Source organism: Lathamus discolor, chromosome 6 (genome assembly GCF_037157495.1).
Source record: "Lathamus discolor isolate bLatDis1 chromosome 6, bLatDis1.hap1, whole genome shotgun sequence".
NCBI lineage: Eukaryota > Metazoa > Chordata > Aves > Psittaciformes > Psittacidae > Lathamus > Lathamus discolor.
The window spans coordinates 53419434-53437490 of record NC_088889.1 but is presented as its reverse complement, the minus strand read 5'-3'; the positions used below and the strand labels follow the sequence as shown (position 1 = coordinate 53437490).

At 44.0% G+C, this 18057-nt stretch overlaps 1 protein-coding gene across 1 annotated transcript; it reads left to right on the top strand.

Moving 5' to 3' along the window:
• The first annotated feature begins 2236 nt into the window (after nt 1–2236).
• Nucleotides 2237–16560, top strand: TH (tyrosine hydroxylase). Its single transcript, XM_065685704.1, has 12 exons — nt 2237–2384; nt 5863–6037; nt 6815–6903; nt 7110–7177; nt 8915–8965; nt 9809–9954; nt 10370–10505; nt 10639–10708; nt 11051–11107; nt 11694–11789; nt 11958–12091; nt 14953–16560. The coding sequence occupies exons 1-12, from the start codon at nt 2313–2315 to the stop codon at nt 15110–15112; spliced, it is 1254 nt and encodes a 417-aa protein (XP_065541776.1). The 5' UTR covers nt 2237–2312; the 3' UTR covers nt 15113–16560.
• Nucleotides 16561–18057: the final 1497 nt, after the last annotated feature.

The following is an 18057-nucleotide window of genomic DNA, read 5'->3' as shown; positions in this document are numbered from 1 at the left end:
GAGCTAGTCTGCAAGGCAATTTGGAAATACCATGTAATGGTGCCTTCCGAAGAAAGGCAGGCATTTATCATGAGATATCAGTTTGGTTAGTTTATATGCCAAATTCCTAATTTCCAGCAAAAGGAGCGTAAATGATGAAGGGCAGAGAAGAGGATGATGAGATGGGGGGCATCCAGCCAGGCAGCCTCTACCTGGCAGAGGAGGCAGCAAGAGGGCTGACCCCTCCCAGACCTCTTCTTCCCCAGAAATGTCTTGTTTTTTTCCTTAATTTTTAAATTTGCCTGCCCAAATTACGCCACCATAGAGCTAAGCAGCTTCCAGGACCCCTCACTCCTGACTACCAGGGGCCACCCACTCGCAGCACACGGGTCTGACTGGTCAAGGCTACCTCTCCCATGTGGCTTTCCAGTCAAACAAGTCTCCTTGCTATTTTAACTCTTCACAGACAGATTTTAACCTGATTTACAACGTAAACATGGGGCCTGTTTTCCCTCCTCTCCTCCGCTCCAGTGCACAAGTAAAATCTTGCTTCACCTCTGTTCCTCTGGGCACACTGTGATAAAACATCTGTAGCTAATGCGCTGCCGGGCTTGGGACTGCTGCACAGACCCGTTATGGTGGTTAGCAAAAGGTTGTTTGCCCTGCTTATTGCAGGCACTTTAAAGTAAACACCAGCTTAGCTTTAAACACGGTAGTGATATAAAACACACGCTTAAAGCTGAATGCTTTCATGAGACTGTGAGAGTTATAGGTGAGGATATTTATTAGATATCTTCTCTCCTTGGGCATGAATACCATCAGTTTAGACAAGCAGCAGTATGTGCTTATTTGTTAGAAGGTGTTTTTCTATGCCAGAAGGAATAAAAGGGTTGAGGATCAGCAAATATCATTTCAGAGGGGTATCTTTATTAAAGAAAGGACCAGATAGAAGTGCGTAGGCTGGCACCTAGATGTGCTGCATTTCTCATGCTGAATTTTAAATGTCAGTGTTATGCCGCTGAAGCATCCAAGAGGATTTTCTCAGGAAGCATTAGTTGCTAATGGTGGGCTTTGAAAATTAGAGAGAAAAAGGGCAGTGAGTGGACATGGCAGTTGAGTGGACTGTCTTTTTAAGAGGAAAACATTCTCCAATTTGCCACAAGGTAGAGAAGGTATTGCTTGATTAGCATCTATCTCTTTTTCCAGTTATTTTCAATGTAATCAGAGGGAAAACTGCAGCCAATCCTGCTCTATATGCAGGTGTTGGATGGCTTTATGTCCTTTTTTAGTGCTGCCCAGGTTTCTTTTAGCAAGTTCTGGGGGTTTGTCAGCTGGCTTGGATTTTGAACACAGAAAATTGGAACCAGCTGAGCTGGCTTTAAAAGAAAAACTGGTTGTAAAGTACCATGAACAAATAAGTTAGTATATGAGCTATTTGTATAACAAAAGAAACAGCAGTAACTGAAATAGTTTGTAGCTCACTATAAATATAAATGAGTGACCTAACATGACCCCAGGCACAGAGTTACGGCATTTTAGGTGCAATTTCAAGTAACAGAAATCTGCAGGAGTTTGTTGGGACAAACCAAATCTATAGATCAGTGGGAGGAATTTATTTTCTGGGGTAAATGGATGTGGTTCCAATTACATTTCAATGGGCAAGCATCCACTTAATGCCAAACAAAAATGCTATGCTGGATCTCGGGAGCAGTTTAGCTAAGCTGCCCTTTTAATACACCTGCAAACAGTTAATTTTTCCTGGCCAGGCCATGCCACAGCTGTGGCCTACAGCTGTCCCTCATAGTTATCTTTTCTCAGATGACTTCAAATCTACCTAACATCTCTCCATTTGAGTTTATCAGACACCTGATACCTGCATAAGATTGTTTCTGATTCTTATTTTTTTGAAGGATATTGGAAACTGTTGCTAGCGAAGGTGAGGAGGGAAGCCCACTGTCCAGTCATGCTACATGGGTATTTTACACAGAATTTTCCTAAAGCTCCACTTTTCCAAAAGTTCAATTCTAATACCTCAGTCCTTATCACTATATTTTCCTCTACAAAGTCAGGCAAGTCAGTCCAACCTTCCCCTTCTACCTTCTCTGAGACACACATGTCATATCTCACTCAGCTACTAGCGAAGCCTCCAATCTGCCCTACAGCTCTATCAGAAGTGTTAATTATTTCTGCTCTGCCTTCAGTCTCCACGGTTCATTGGTAGGCGTCAAAGTCTCATTGAAGATGCCAGGAAGGAAAGAGAGGCTGCAGCTGCAGCCACTGATGCTGCAGAGTCTACGGAGACAATTGTCTTTGAGGAGAAGGATGGGAGAGCAATGCTGAACCTCTTCTTCATGCTCAAGGGAGCCAAGACATCACCACTGTCCCGTGCACTTAAGGTATTTGAGGTGAGTACCTAACCTGTTGTATGGGACTCAAGGAACACATTGCAGGTTTCATGGCTGTTCTGTGAGACATGTCATTTGAGTCTATTAAATAAGACTCAGACTATGCCTTCCTACTGCAAATTATAAGTCAATTTTCTGATATCCCCACTCTCATGCTTTGCTCATGCCCAGCATGCCCTTATTTTTCATCACTCAGAATAAGCCATACCTTTATCTGGTAGCGCTGCTAAGCTCTGGGCTTAACTTTGCTTTGTTTCTGGATAAAACCACACAGTTTCACACTTACAATCCACACCCATGTGTCTTGTAGCATTTTGTGATAGCCCCCTCCACTGCTCATCACTTCAACTTCATGCACATGGCTCTGATCGCCCATTCAAAGCAAGATCTGTGCCCTGCATGGCTACAGACCAAACCCACCTAACGTGTGGGTCAAGGATTTGTCAGCCTCTGAGTGCTGTTGCCATGTTGTCCATTGGTCAAATAGTTACAGGAAAAACTTCACCCTAAATATGAAACTGGCATATTGATTTCAAAAATACTCCCCTACTTCAGGGATGAATTTGATTCATATGTTAAGGGTTCTGTTTGTTCCCCGGAGATGTGCTCTGTAGATGGCTTTAATACCAAGGGAAACTGGTAACTAATTGAGATTTTCCCCCCTAGCCAGCAGTATAATGTTGCATTATCTAGGATCTCAGTACCACGAATGGAAAGACTGACATAAGTACTGCCTATTTAAACAGTAACCAAAACATGACAACTTGCATTATGTAGTACATTTTCATCCAGAAGGATTCAAAAGTGTTTTGCAAACTGAGGCTCTGAGATATGTTTTATCTACAATAGTTTAATTTCATTGACTTCAGCAGTGAGAGGAAAGAACAATTTGTTCCTATTAATCAGTCACGTGGCTTGTAAGGGGCTTCTGGAGGTCTCTAGTCCAACCTCCTGCTCAGAACAGATTCAGTTACAGCAGGTTGATCAGGACTGTTCTTGCTGCATTTTGAATATCACCAAGGTAGAGAACCCACAGTCTCCTTGGACCACTTGGCAGTGTTTGACTGCCTTCATGGTAAAAAGCTTTTTCTCTTTTCTTTTCCTTTTAATGTCCTTGTTTTCAGCTTTTGTCCTCCCAGTGTGTATTTTTCAGATAAGCCTGACTCTGTCTGCTTTACAGGTACTAGGCAGTGAACCAATCTCCCCTGCTCCTTCACTTCTTAAGGCTGAAAAAACCCAGTTCTCTCAGTCTTTCTTCATATAACATTTTGCTCCAGCCCCCTGAGCTTCTTGGCAGCTCTCCACTATGCTACAGTGTATAGCATAAAGTACATTAATGCCTTCCATCTTATGCGACAAGGTGCTCCAGATGTAGTCTCACTCATCCCAGAGGGGAGAAATCACTTCCTTTGACCTTGTTGTCTACCGTGTTGCTTCTATAATTCAGTACATGGTTGGCCTTTCTTGTCACAAGGGCATGCTACTAGCTCACGTGTTAATACACATAATTACATAGCACCTTCTTTTGCATGAAATCAACCTCTTCTGGTGTAAAAACAGATCACCAGCAACACTATACAGCAAAAAAACTACCTAACAGTTGTAAACATAAAAAAGGTGTATTTGGGGGACAAGTATTTCCCTGAAATTGTAGGGCAATCTAACTGCTCATTGCCCATGTAGTACTATCTCTGATAATTGTACAGAAAGTGATAGGATCTTGAGCAATTATAAAACCTCTTGCATTTCGTCTAAGAGGATTGTTGTAAGAAAAATCATTTTCTAGTCTAAAGACTGAAACAATCTCTAAGACAAGCTTGTCAGACAAGTCTTGGTGTTTCCATAGTTGGGGTCTCCTTCCTAGAAGTGCACAGATGCCAGATAAGGCATGAAAAATCCATCAGTGTAACATTTCTAATGCAACAGACTGCACGAAACATATAAGTTCAGCCTCTTGTACTTGGCAGATTTTATGTTACAATGTACTTAAAGTCTATAATTTAAACAATTTTTAAAACATCAAGCAAGAAGCTAGGGCAGCTTATGGTCAAGTATTATTTGTTTCTTCCTGGAGCAATTTACTTGCTGCATCAAAAGATTTCCTAGTAAAAAGCTCTTTGAGCTTGTCACAGGGAGAGCTTTAAATATAATAAAAAGACAAGCATGTCAAGCCACAACAGAGGAAGATTCATTTCCCAGATCCCTCTGGCAATGCAGGTACAAGATACGAAAGCAGACAGGCATAATGACATTTGCCTCATCATGAATCAGGCTTCAGGGAAACTGGTTTCACTCTTCTGTATGTGTTACATGAAGCCAAAGCATAGGTAATGCAATCACAGCTGTCAGATTAATGCAAAGGTATTGATTGTTGAGGGGACAATGTAATAGTGAAGTTGGTAGGTACATTAAAAACCACGTTCCTTATTTAATTTACCTGTGGCATTGCATCTGTTCCTTCTCATCATTCTGCCTCTGATTAATAAAAGAAATCGTGTCTCTTCCTCTACCAAAGATCTTGCAGACACTTTGGGCAGATTGGGTCATTGCCCAGGGACTTGGGCTTGTACTACCAGCTTTCACTGAATAAGAAAAATATTCAAAATCCAGCAGAGCAGAATATTTTTTTTTTCTCTGTTCTTTGGGGGAGGCCAGGTGTGATAATGAGTCCAAATTATATCAGTTCTGCTAGGGAGCCCCAAATTAACGCTACTGAGGGTTGGGTAAGGCTAAGCCGCGCCGTTTCAGCACCACGGCCAGCGCTGCGGCGCTGCCCCAGCCCCGGCTGCGCCAGCCCCTGCTATGCAGTAGCCAACCCCTTCCTTAACCCCCACCAGCAAAAATGCACCTCTGCCTTCAGTAGGAGTTTGAAGGAGAGGAAGCCATAGGAGAAGTTACTTCACGGCACCAGTTTCCACTGTTGATACAATCTTCTTTACCAGTACCCATAGGGGCCTACAAGAAAACAGGAGAAGGACTTTTATAAGAGTGAATGGTGACAGGACAAGAGGTAATGGCTTTAAACTGAAAGAGGGTAGATTTAGATTAGACGTTAGGAAGAAATTCTTTACGGTGATGATGGTAAGGCACTGGAGCATGTTGCCCTGAGAAACTTTGGATGACCCATCCCTGGACTTGCTCAAGGCTAGGCTGGATGGGGGTTTGAGCAATCTGGTCTAGTGGAAGGTGTCCCTGCCTGTGGAAGGAGGGGTTGAAACTGGGTGGTCTTTAAGGTCCCTTCCTCTCCAAACCATTCTATGATTCTGATTCTACGATAGTTATTGACCAGCCCCACTGGTCAGAAGGGAAACAAGTGGAATTGATGGATAAATATGTTTATCCCAGTGAGGGGATAAAAGGAGGAAAAAGACAAGGGGACTCCCTTCCAGATGTATTCATATAGACATCTTTGGGAAGTGCCAACAGGTATTTCGAGTGCTGTTTAATGCTTTTGTTCTCCTTTTCCATGTCCCAAAAGACATTTGAAGCTAAAATTCATCACCTGGAGACCAGGCTTAGCCGAAAGCCCCGAGAAGGGACTGCTGAACTGGAATACTTTGTGCGCTGTGAAGTCCACAGCTCTGACCTCAATACTTTCATTAGCTCCATCAAGAGGGTAACAGAAGATGTGAGGACCACTAAGGAAGACAAATGTAAGGAACTTACAAACTGTTTCACTTTTGCAGAGAGGCTGGGCTGTAGAAACAGGGTTGTTTCCAGAAAAGGTGATGGGCTATTGTATGCTGAATTTGAGCAAAACTGAAAAGGTTGCCTCTGGCACACCTGAATCCTGAAAGCTATTTCCCCCCTTGTCCGTTTCTCAATAGACTCCAGAGTCCGTAGCCCTTTCTTCTGGTCAGACTGGAAAAACAGAAATAGAAGATGAAATTTCATCCTTTGTTCACACCTCTCCTATAGAGTTCTCTATTCCTACTCCAGTGTTTTATACTATAAATGTGAAGTAGTTTCCTACCTATGTGTCAAGAGCTGTGTATCCAGCACTAAACTACAAGACACTCCCACGCCATCCTGTTCTGAAGACAGGGTTATTCTTATTGTAAAACACCTCTAGAGATCTGCAGTGATTGCCCCACAACTAGTTGGATCTCTGGATTTGTTTTTAACGTGAAGTCTAGAATCTTTAAGTGAAATCCAATTTCTATCTTCTTGTTTACTTTTGTCATAAAATATTCCACTGAGAGATGAGCAGGGAAGTCATGAGGTACAGATCATGGCATTAGACCTTACTGTAGAACAAGAGCATTGGGAGTGTGGATCTACTGCCTAGAAGGCACAACTGTTTCATGTGTTTGTTGTGTGTCTGCATTCGGTACATCATGTCAGATGTATCTTTTTCAACTTCACAACTCCTTCTCAGCAGGGGATGCTCCATCTTCACTTCCACAACCAATTTTTCTCTCTACCCACAGTTCACTGGTTTCCCAGAAAAATCTGCGAACTGGACAAGTGCCACCATTTGGTCACCAAGTTTGACCCTGACTTGGATCTGGATCACCCGGTAAGTTAGTCTGTGTGGGCACATCCTCATGTCCTGAGCCTTCGCTCAGAAGCAGTGAGCTGGACAATGCTGCTTATTGCAGCTGATCAGGGAGCGGTAGTGCAATCACCACCATGAGAGAAGTTTCTTCAGTCAGTGATGAACTTTTTTGGGTGAGAAATTTTAGTAATTAAAAATCCTGTCTCTGTTCCTATTTATCGTCACAGGGCTACTCTGACCAAGTATATCGCCAGAGAAGGAAATCAATAGCTGAAATCGCTTTTCATTATAAGCAGTAAGTCCCTTTGCTAACATTCATACAGGGATAATGCCATGTCAATGCAACCTGTCGGGAAGTCATTGTACTACCTTCTTTTCTTTTATGATTTGTATCCCCATTCAGCCTTACCAGCTCTTTTTGTGTCTGTCTTTTCTCTCTGTTTTCCAGTCTCTTCTTAATTAGAAAATGTCTATAGTGATTAATTCCTAAGTTAATAAGAATAAATCTTATGCATGACAAAAGCCATATATAATTCCTTCAGACCTCAAACTTCATTTTGAATTATAGTGTCTCTTTTAGAATGACATCTAGTTTTGAGTTCAGTGTTTCAAGTACCTGAAAACCTGCCACAAGGCCAGAAAACTTGTTCCAAATGTTCATTATCCTAGCTGTGAAAAAATGTGTTTCTTTCTAAACTGAACTTCAGTAGCTTTACCTTTCACCCAATGGATCACACATGCTTTTAGACTGAATTCTGCTATCAGATTTTATTTTTCTTTTTGCTGTGAAAGTATTTATAGACTAAATGGTCCACCTCCTAACTCTCTGCAATAAATAAAATAGATTCCAGTAATGGTCTCATCATTGTCATATATAGATTTAAGACTATCTGTTGTACTCCTACTTCATAATTCTGTTCTGATAAATGCAGTGATAGCACTCAACATCTTTGCTACAGCATCAAACACAGCTCTGATATTCAGGTGGGTTTGTAAAATATTCCATAGATTCTATTCGGTAACACTGTCTTTCACTGTAGCATCTCCCTCTCTGAGCATGACTTTAAATGTAGATTTCTGTAGCAAGCTGTGCTGAAGGCAGGCTATGGAAATTATATGGGTCACCTTCTTGAGCTACCCCTGCAACCAATGTGATCCCAGCACTGCTTTCTGCTCTGTAAGGTTTCATGTTCTTTGCAGATTTGAAGCCCAGAATACAGACATTGATGTTTTTATCCTTTGCTAATGCTAAATGCACAGAAAGTCACCGTGCCAGCAGGAGAGTCCTGAGGGGCACAAGAATAAATACTGTCCTAAGATGATGCACCACTTCAGGTGTCTTCTTTCACATCTCATCTGCAGGTTAGCATTTATGAGCCTCTGCGTAGCATCCCTTTAGGCTGTTAATGAAAAAGGAACTATGCTTTATGACTGTAATATGTGAATATCTCATTTGTTCAAATACAGAACAGAAGGATTTAGAAAATGCAATTGGTAATTATGATGGAGGAAAGGCAAAAGTGTCAGTCTTCTTTAGGTCCTACTTATATCAGTGTTACTGACAATCAAACTTAGTGACAGTACGTTTTGCTGCAGTTCAAACACATTTAGTTTTTCTCATTAGCTGCTTTTATTTCTCAGCCACTGATTCATTCTTGGAGTCATCAGCCTCATGAAGTTCAGGGACATGAAATTAATTTATTTTCACACAAAATTTCTTTTTTTTTCTAGTGAAAACAATTTTTTTTTTTTTTTTTTACCCTGGAAAATATTATGCCTTCAAGCTTTTGCTCATCTCTTGTTCATTTACAACCTCTGGCTAGACTAACACTTTTCTTTTCGTCTGTGTATTTGTTGCACCTATACAAATGACCCAGTACTAAGGCTTTGTCTTTCCTGTTGCCCTCTTTTTTGGTTTAAAGAAGATTGTTGAATTTCAGATCAGAGATTCTCTGAAGTGCTTCCTTCTCAAAGGGAAGAGGAGCCTCGCTTGTGCTCTGCTGCTGTCAGTAATGGTGCATTTGCTTTGCAGTGGGGACCCGATCCCTCATGTGGAGTACACAGCAGAGGAGATTGCTACTTGGTGAGCACTGATTTAATCTGTGACCTTTATTGGCTTCACCACTAGAAGCTGGGAATCAAAACCTAAATGGTTAGGGAGTGACCTCTTGAAAAATGCATCAGCAGTGCAAGCATCCTACTTAATGGCTTGTTATAAAACTCAGTAACTTACTGTACAGCATTTTGTGTCAGGCACTGCATCCAGGAAAGCAAGCTACCTCGACAACAGTGATGCTCTGTCTCTTCCTCCCTTGGGGCTGCACAGAGAGCACTTTCATGCTGCAGTCCCCAGGAATTTCCTCCAAAGAAGCCTGTCCCAAAGGAGAGGAAGGTAGATAATTTGGAGTCCCACTTCTCTAAGGGGACCTGGCTTAGTAGTGGCCTCCACAGGGTGCTTATCATAGCTGCAGAAAGAAGTATGAGTCCTGGGGTGAATATCTGCATTGTACCTCACTTAGGAAAATGCTTCCTTTGAACATGACTATTCCCAGGAATGTCACAGAAAAGAAGGGCAGCTCATATCAGTGAGTACACAGGCTCCTAAACAGGGTAACCTCCTGGTTATATTGGCTGTCTTCATAGTGCAACTGTAGGAGCTAACCTGCAGGGAATATTTTCATTCCAGTTAATGCCTTTTATACAATCTTCTGAACTTCAAGGTAAGAAACAGGTCTCTGCAGATACAACTACTCAGGCTCATTTGAATGTGCATCTGTATGTTTACATACAAACATAGACTTAGTGGAGGAGAAAGGTGTAAGGACAAGAAAGGTAGAGGTATAAGTTTTTGATAGCATATAACCAGAAGACAGGAGAGGACTAGACATATCAAGCCACTAAATGTCTGCCACCTCTCCTCCTGAAGGAAGGAGGTGTACAGCACCCTGAAGAGCTTGTATCCCACCCATGCCTGCAAGGAATATCTCGAAGCTTTTAACCTACTGGAGAAATACTGTGGCTACAATGAGAATAACATCCCTCAGCTGGAGGAGGTATCCTGCTTCCTGAAAGGTAGGTATGAGTCTGGGGGACCCAGGTAAAGAGTCTGCCAGGGCTCCAGCATGGTGGTGGCAGCTACAGCTGGGAAACTCAAATCCAAAGGAGAATCATGTGAGCTAAGATCTGCGAGGAGAGCTGGTGACAGCTTGTATGTTGCACCCAGGGAAGAGCGGGAGACCCCAGGCAGTGGGGACTGCAGCCAGACACAGTGAGCTGCAACTGAAGGTCAAGCCTGTAGTCAAATGATCCCAATGAGCACCTAAAGAGCAGATGTTACTCCCTAGTAGGAGCAAAAAGATTATACTTGGCACAGCAGAAGCCCTTTATTTTCCAACACTGATCCTTTTGCTGTCTGCGCTGGGAATGTGGGACACCAGCGCAGCACATGGACCACACACTTCCCCAGAGACGGTATGTGTTGTTTCAGAGAGGACTGGCTTCCAGTTACGGCCAGTGGCTGGTTTGCTGTCGGCGCGGGACTTCCTCGCCAGTCTGGCCTTCCGTGTCTTCCAGTGCACACAGTACATCCGCCACGCGTCCTCTCCCATGCACTCCCCTGAGCCGTGAGTATTGCTCAGCCCCAATGGCCTCCCCTGCCCAGACATCCCACCTGGCCAACGGTTAACTTTCCTCCTAATGGACAAACTCTGTCTTGCGCTGACTGTGTTTTCCTCCTTTCCCCCTGGGCATTGGCAGGGATTGCTGTCATGAGCTGCTGGGGCACGTCCCGATGCTGGCTGACAAGACGTTTGCCCAGTTCTCTCAGGTAAGGTGGTCATCTGTTCCCTTGTCCCTGAGAGGACAAGGGATGATGTGGGAACCCAAACCAAACCCAGTCTCATCACTGAAGTGCTTCTTGTTCTAAGATTGATTTATACTAAACACAATATTCAGGAGCCCTAGTGAAGGGCTGAGAACCGTAACATATAGTGAAAATATCAGGCTCTGTAGTAAAGTGTTTTCAGTGTGAGCATGATGAAACTCCAGCAGAGGCATAGCAGTGCAGGGCAACAGTATCTTTTGTCTCAAGACAGTAAGAACAGCATCCAAGCATAAGGCCATAGGACTGAATCTGTCCTGACACTGGTCCCTTCCCTTCTCTTCGCAGGACATTGGGCTGGCATCTCTGGGAGCAACCGATGAAGAAATTGAGAAACTTTCGACAGTAAGTTTTCAACTTTGCTGGATGGGGGCCCAACCCCTTCAGCAGCACTTCTGTGATATCAAGGGGGGTGGTCCAGCCTGGCCTTCCCAGATTTGCAGGCTCAGAGCCCAGACCTGAGCTGCTCCAGACCTGGTCTTTCACAATGACAGTGAGTGGGGATGAGTTAAACAGCAGAGCTAGCCTCCACATTAACCCAATTTCCTTGGGCAGCAGAGTATCACCAAGCATCATATTTCTAATGACAGCACTGCTGGGACTCTTTGGGATGGGATTAAATGACATCCGCTTCCTTTGCCGCTCCCTCAGCAAGGTGACCTGTCCTGCTCTAAGGGCACCAAACAGCAGCTGGGTACTCAGGGGACCAGCCCAGGGACACATTTTCTGTCTGTCCCAGTGTGGCAGCAGCTTAGTTTAGCACTTTGCTCTGGCGGTGATGGGTGGAAGGTAAGGAGAGGGGACAAAGTGACAGGCTCCTTTTCATTTTAAACAACCCCAGATCCTGGCCATGATGCAAGAGCTCTGAAGTGGCAGGGAGATGAAGTTGATGAGCTGCCTCCCCTATGCATTTTTCTTTCTCCTTTCACAGCTTTACTGGTTTACGGTGGAGTTTGGGCTCTGCAGACAGAATGGGATAGTCAAAGCCTATGGAGCTGGGCTCCTGTCTTCCTATGGGGAGCTCATAGTAAGTCCCAGCATAACTCACCTCTCTGCCCTAGACGTTATAAGCAAAACACCTTCTTCCTTTGCATAATTCAAATGACTATACAAAATCTGTTCTCCATCTTTGTTTATCACGTGTACTCTGAGATCCCTTTAATTTCATGACAGCATTTTTCTGCTGTGTCCATAGCATTCCTTGTCAGATGAACCAGAGGTGCGGGACTTTGACCCTGATGCTGCTGCTGTTCAACCCTACCAGGACCAGAACTACCAGTCCGTATATTTTGTGTCTGAGAGCTTCAGCGATGCCAAAAGTAAACTGAGGTAGGACTGGGCAGTGAAAGAGACCCATACAGACGGCAATTAAGCTATGAAATACTGAAACAGGGCTTGAAACCATGTCTGCTTTCAGTTCCAGGTCTCAGAAGTACTCTGGAAACTGATATCAGGTCTTTTAAAGTAAAGTGATTTTCCAGTTTGCACAGACTCCAACTTCAGTCCCTTAGATTTGCCCAAGAGCCCCCCAGAAATATGCTGGACTGAACAGCATGGGTGTGAAGGAGTGTGATGAAGTGGGAGGAATTCTTGGAAGCAGAACTGAGCGTGCAAGAGAAGGGAAAAATGTAGCTTGTATGCTTAGTTCTCATAGGAGGAAGTTACAGACTATCTCCAGTTCCTAAGGGAGTCCGAGCAACATAAAAGGTGGTCCAGAAATTGAAGACCCAAACCACACACCAGGATCACCTCTGCTTCCTTGCTGTAGAAGGGCCAAGTGATAGACGTCAGGTACTAGCTGGGAGCATCTCACCATTATGTGTCTTTCTGAAAACAGTCTTCTGCATCATGTTAAAGTTTGCTCTCTGGGTACAAGTTTTAGGAGAGGAGTGAAGAACTGCTCAAAATGGTGTCATTCTCTGAATTAAGGATGCAGGGAAATGTCTTTCTGAGCAGCTGCTGGGCAACTTGCTCATTTTTCAGTCAACCAGCAAAAAAACCTCCAGGCATAATTAGTAGCTCATAAACAAACAAGAAAGATTTGCTTTATGCAGATAAATTTATGCATGGACAAAAAGGAACTTTTCTCCTAAGCTGATTAGCATGGGTTAGCAGAGCACAGACAGCATCCCAGCAGCATAACTGTGTTTCCCTGTTCCATGGGGCTGCAAACAGGGTGGAGAGTGGCAGCTCTATGCACAGTTATCTGTTCAGAAAAGCATTTTCTCAGTTATATCCTGAATTGCCCAAGGAGGGAAGCTCAATCCCTTGACATTTGACTGACAGAGGAGAACTTTGCCTGTACCATTTTGTCTTGGCTTAGGAAAGGATAAGACAAAGTATTACACAATATGCACGACTTTGCAGTTCCTGCAAGTGGGGTGTATCACATAAATGACGTGGTGAGGACTTCTATATTTCAGCTTCTGCTTTTATTACCCTCACTTGTACTGTTCATACAACCTGCAGTCCAGCTGCTCAAAAGCAAGCACATGGGGGAGCCTGTCCTCTCATACATGCTAGGCTGCTTTAAAACAACAAAAATCCTCAACTGTTGCTTATGAGTCATTTTCTTGCATCTAAAAAGGAAAAATTCAACCCATACACAGACAGGATTAGACTAGAGGGGTTTGATAGTGACAAGCACTGTAAATGATCCTCTTGAAAGAGCTCAGAGACCACACAGATGTTACTCTATAAGCAAAAAAAATTAAAACATCTATATTTTTTGCATTACTGGCAGCTGCCACCATAGACCTGATTTTCAGTGTTATCCCTCAAGAAAAACCTCTTTTCCCCTAAAGAAAACTTCCCAGCAGCTTTCTAGCATGAGCACACACCCTCAGTACCCTTCCAAGCATCCATGTCATACTTGCATGTTTCAAAGAGGCATTAAGTGAACACACCCGTGTTGGAGGGCAAGTTTCTAACCATTAGCAGCTGTGCTACTAGTCATTGCTGCGGCTGATAGCATTACTAAGGGAGGTGAACCAGATCTCACCTGGTAGAACTGAGATAAGCCACACCTTTAGGAGGTGGTCAATGTGAGCATGCAGAAATCCCCTTCCTTTGCGCTTGTTTTGGTTTCCCTGCAAGCACCAGCCTGTGGCTTTGACCGTGTTGTCCTTTGGCGTTTTCCGTCTGGGGTTTTCCCCCAAACCCCAGCAATTCAGGACTAGGTTTCCCCGCAATACCAGCCAGAACATCTAAGAAACGGATACCCTTCCCAGAGCCCAGCGCCAGAGCACACCCACAGTAGCCACAAGAGGGTACCCTAAGCTAAGCAATTCAGGAGCGAAAGGGTGAAGCCTCAGCAGAGGCGAGGAGCATGCCTGTTGCTGGTGTTGTTCATTCCCTCATTTTCCCAGGCCTTTCCAGCATGAGACTGTAGCCTAAATATAAATCCCCAGCTCCATATTTACACATCCACGAAAGAAAAAAACCACCACCCTGCCTTGTCAAGCGTACAAATCTGAGGTGAACATGAGCAATTTTGGAGAAAATTTACCCTTGATTTGTTTTCACCTCGGCATGTACTTCTTCATTAGAAAGGTAGCAGCAAGGTCTCGTTCTTGAGAGGTATCAAGTAAAGTCATGCTCATCACTGAGATCTAAACTCCAGTTGGCTTTGGGTACAGTAATACCACTTTGCTCAAGCGTATTGCTCTGGTGATGCTATGCCCATACTCTCACCCAGGCGTGAGCCACTGCCTGTCAGATCTATTCTTAACACAGCTTTCAGCTAGTTTCTCCCTCCCCTTGCAGAGATTAGTGAATAAATGAATGTCAGAAAGGATTTAGGGACATAATACTATAATGCTATGGTCTTTTCTTGCAGTTAGCTTCTAAATCTCCTTGGCATTTTTGAAACAGAAATAAAATAAATTGCATTAGAGGATGCCTGGCAATGGCCACGGAGTTCACCAGTGCAGTGTACTCTCCAGTTTGATGCAAGCCCTTGTGTTCAGCCCACTGAAATCTGCAGTCAAACTTACAGTCTTCCTTGCTTAACAGGAGGGATCTCAACTACTGCAGTAGCCCTGTGGATCTGGAGAGGTGGCAAACCAGAGCTTTTGTCTAGAAACTGTCTAAAGGAGGCACTAACCTGTTTTGATCTGAGTGAATGGTAATGGCTAGGGGGAGATCGGGACCCATCTCTTGTACCAACCGTCTGCACCCTTTCTTTACAGGAGCTACGCAGCACACATCAAGCGGCCCTTCTCAGTGAAATACGAGCCCTACACCCACAGCATTGAGCTCCTGGATAGCCCTCAGACAATCTCTCACTCCCTGGAGAGCGTAAGGGATGAGCTCCACTCGCTGATTAATGCGCTCAATGTCATCAGTTAATATGAGAACTGGGCTCTTTCTTCCTCCTCTTCCCTCGCAACCCCAAACCCTCCCGCTCTGCCCTTGCCTAGTTCCCAACTGACAACTCCTACCCGTCTTCTCCCAACATTTGCACCGCTGCCTGTCACCACGCAACCCCAAGAGCTTTCCACTTTTGTATGTAGGGCCAGCTCAGAGGAGGGTAGGCAGACAGACCCAAGGGCTGCTGGCTTTATGGCCTAGCTGTTCTATTGACTGCTGGAAGAGGCTTAGCACACACCAAAAGCATGGCCAAGCTACAAAGCTGAGGTCAAGAACTGTGTGCTAGGCTCCTGGGTGCAAGGAAGAGGAGAAAAGCTTCTTTATCAGAGAGAGAGAGAATCTATTTTTTTGCAGTTTGAGGGAATAAATTAATCTGATTTTCTGCTTTTTTAGCCCCAAAGCAAATACTGTAGCAACTTCAGGAGGGACCCTCAGTCCCCACCGTGTCCTGCCTCTTACAGCCTCACACAGTCAGGAAATGCAGAGCTGCTTGAGAAGCTTTACTGCCTGAACCAGCCCTATGTTTAAAATTCTGTCTCCCAGCCTCCCCTCAGCTTCTCACACAGGGGGATGCTTAGGCAAGAAACCCTGAGCTGTACCACCCCTCCAGGCTGCAATAAGCTGCTCTGTACCTCTAAACTGACCTAAGCCAGGAGTTGCCTGTGTTTGCCATACAGCAGTCCTTGTCTACCTGCATCCTCCCCAGCACAAGCACCACAGAGCAAGTCCTGGCCAGATCAGAGCATGGGCACCCCCTTCAAGCCCTCTTTTAAAAACTGCCACAACAGAGAGTATTCAAGAGCCCAGCTGCAATCCTTCATAGCAGATAGCAGTCACAGCTATTGGTGTGCTTGTGTGCTGGTGGCCCTGAGTAGTGTCATCAGGCTTTTGGTGGCCCTGAGTTTATTGGTTATTGCAGACTGAGTAAGGCCATTGGTGTCCCAAGTTTTCCAGTCCTTGGGAGGATTTCACAAGCTTTCACTTTTCCAGTCTCTTACACAGACAGGTACAGCATTATCTTGTTCTTAGCTATACCAATATTTCTGTCACCTGCTGTAGCTCAGGTGTATGACTAATGTTGTTGCTAGCAATTTCTGAGGAAGGTAACGTGGTTAGGATGCTCAAACCCAGTTTCATTCAGCTTTCAACGTAGATATTAACGGCTTGATCTGACCCAAAGCTCTCAGTTTTCCTCCCCCTGCTTTTCCCTTTCTTATCTTCTTTCAGGCTGTCTCATAACTTAGCAGTTTGCTCAGAAGTTTGGCCCAAGGTTATGCAGCTGTGCAGTATCAGAGCTGGGCTTGGGATGCATGGAGGCAGCTAAACAGCTGTGGGGGACAGTGAAGGGGAGAATTACACTTAGTTCTTTTCATGATCAGTTAAAACATTTCTATATAGACTTTTACCATCCTTATCCACTATATATGATTTTTATAGTTTCCTCTTTAAGAAAATGCAAGGTTTAACAGTTAAGTTTTGACTATGAAGTATAAGTATCCTCCAATACTTAAATACACTGTTTCTTTCCAGTGTTACTTCTACTGTGACTCAGTCATGTTAGTTTATAATCCATTATGTTTTGTCCCCTTTCAGACCTTCACATACACATGCTTAACCCTCAGTTCTCTCAAATTTTAACTACTTAGCTACTGACAGCACTTAGTCTCCCATCTGCTTCAATACCTCCTTTCTGTTTCCTTTCTTATTTGAACCCCCTCCTAAATTCCTCCTAAATTGCTTAAAAGGCCATTACTGAAATCAGCAGTTCAACGCTAGGGTTAGCTGCTCTCCTCAAGTTGCTCCTCCTCAGAGGATTGTCCTGTAAATGAATAAAACTACTGAGTTCATTCAGTTATTGTAATTTTAGAGCACTTTTTCCAAAGCTTCATCTATGATTTCCCAATCTGGGTGGATCCAGATCTTGAGCTGTAACTCTCAATGCTCCCTTAAGAGCTGTAACAATTTTTAATTTGGGGTCTGAAGTTATTACTATTAGATTAAGTAGCTGGAACAAGCTATGCAAGACTAAGGCAGTTAGGTCATAGTTTACCTATCTAAGCATGAAAATCTTACAGGTGACTCCAGCAAAACAGACTAAAATAAAGAAAATAAACCTTCAAATAGGCAAGATGTAACAATGAAGCCTGTATAGTTAATGCACAGCTTATGATTTTGTTAACAATAGCCATGCCATGTTACTGGCCTGCAGATCGCTGTTTCTCCTTTAGTAGTCTCCAGCTCCTGGGTTACTGCCCATGAGTGCAGCGAGCACGCTGCAAACCCTGCAGTGACACCAGGCCCCTGGACAGGACTGAGTAGGGAGTCTCCATGGAGGTGTTTGCTTTCTGATCTGGCCATAAAGGTCTGATGGTGGTTGCCTCTAGTTCCCCAAAGCTCTTCACAGTCATTATCTGCCTTGTTAAATGTCTAAAATTAATGCAATTTATAAAAAGACCAAAGCTATTAATATGGAATGAAAAAACAAGTTAAAAATCCTTGCAACTGCAGGAGCCCTCAGCTCCTCCGCTTTGCCTCAGAGTTTGCATTGCTGCTCCACCACTCTGTCAGCTGGTGCTTGTTCAAGGAGCTGTAGTAAAATCTGTTGCCCTACGAAAATAGAAAATAAGCAAAACTCAAAGCATAAGCCAGCCCCGTTAGTATGCAAGCACATAAACAGATCTGCTGTCGCCACACAGGAGGTAAACACCACACAGGCTGCGCTCCCTTGCTTCTGAGAGATGAGGTTGCGCTGGGGCACGCTGTAAGTGCGGGGGCTTAGGCTGAACAGGCGCCGGAGGTTCCTATTTGGGGCGTTTTCTGTGTCTGTGTTCTTGACAAATTAATGACAGATTCCAGAATTTTTTGGCCCCTTAGGGGGACATCTGAGAAACATGAACCTATTTGTCTTTACCGTTGCCCTCATC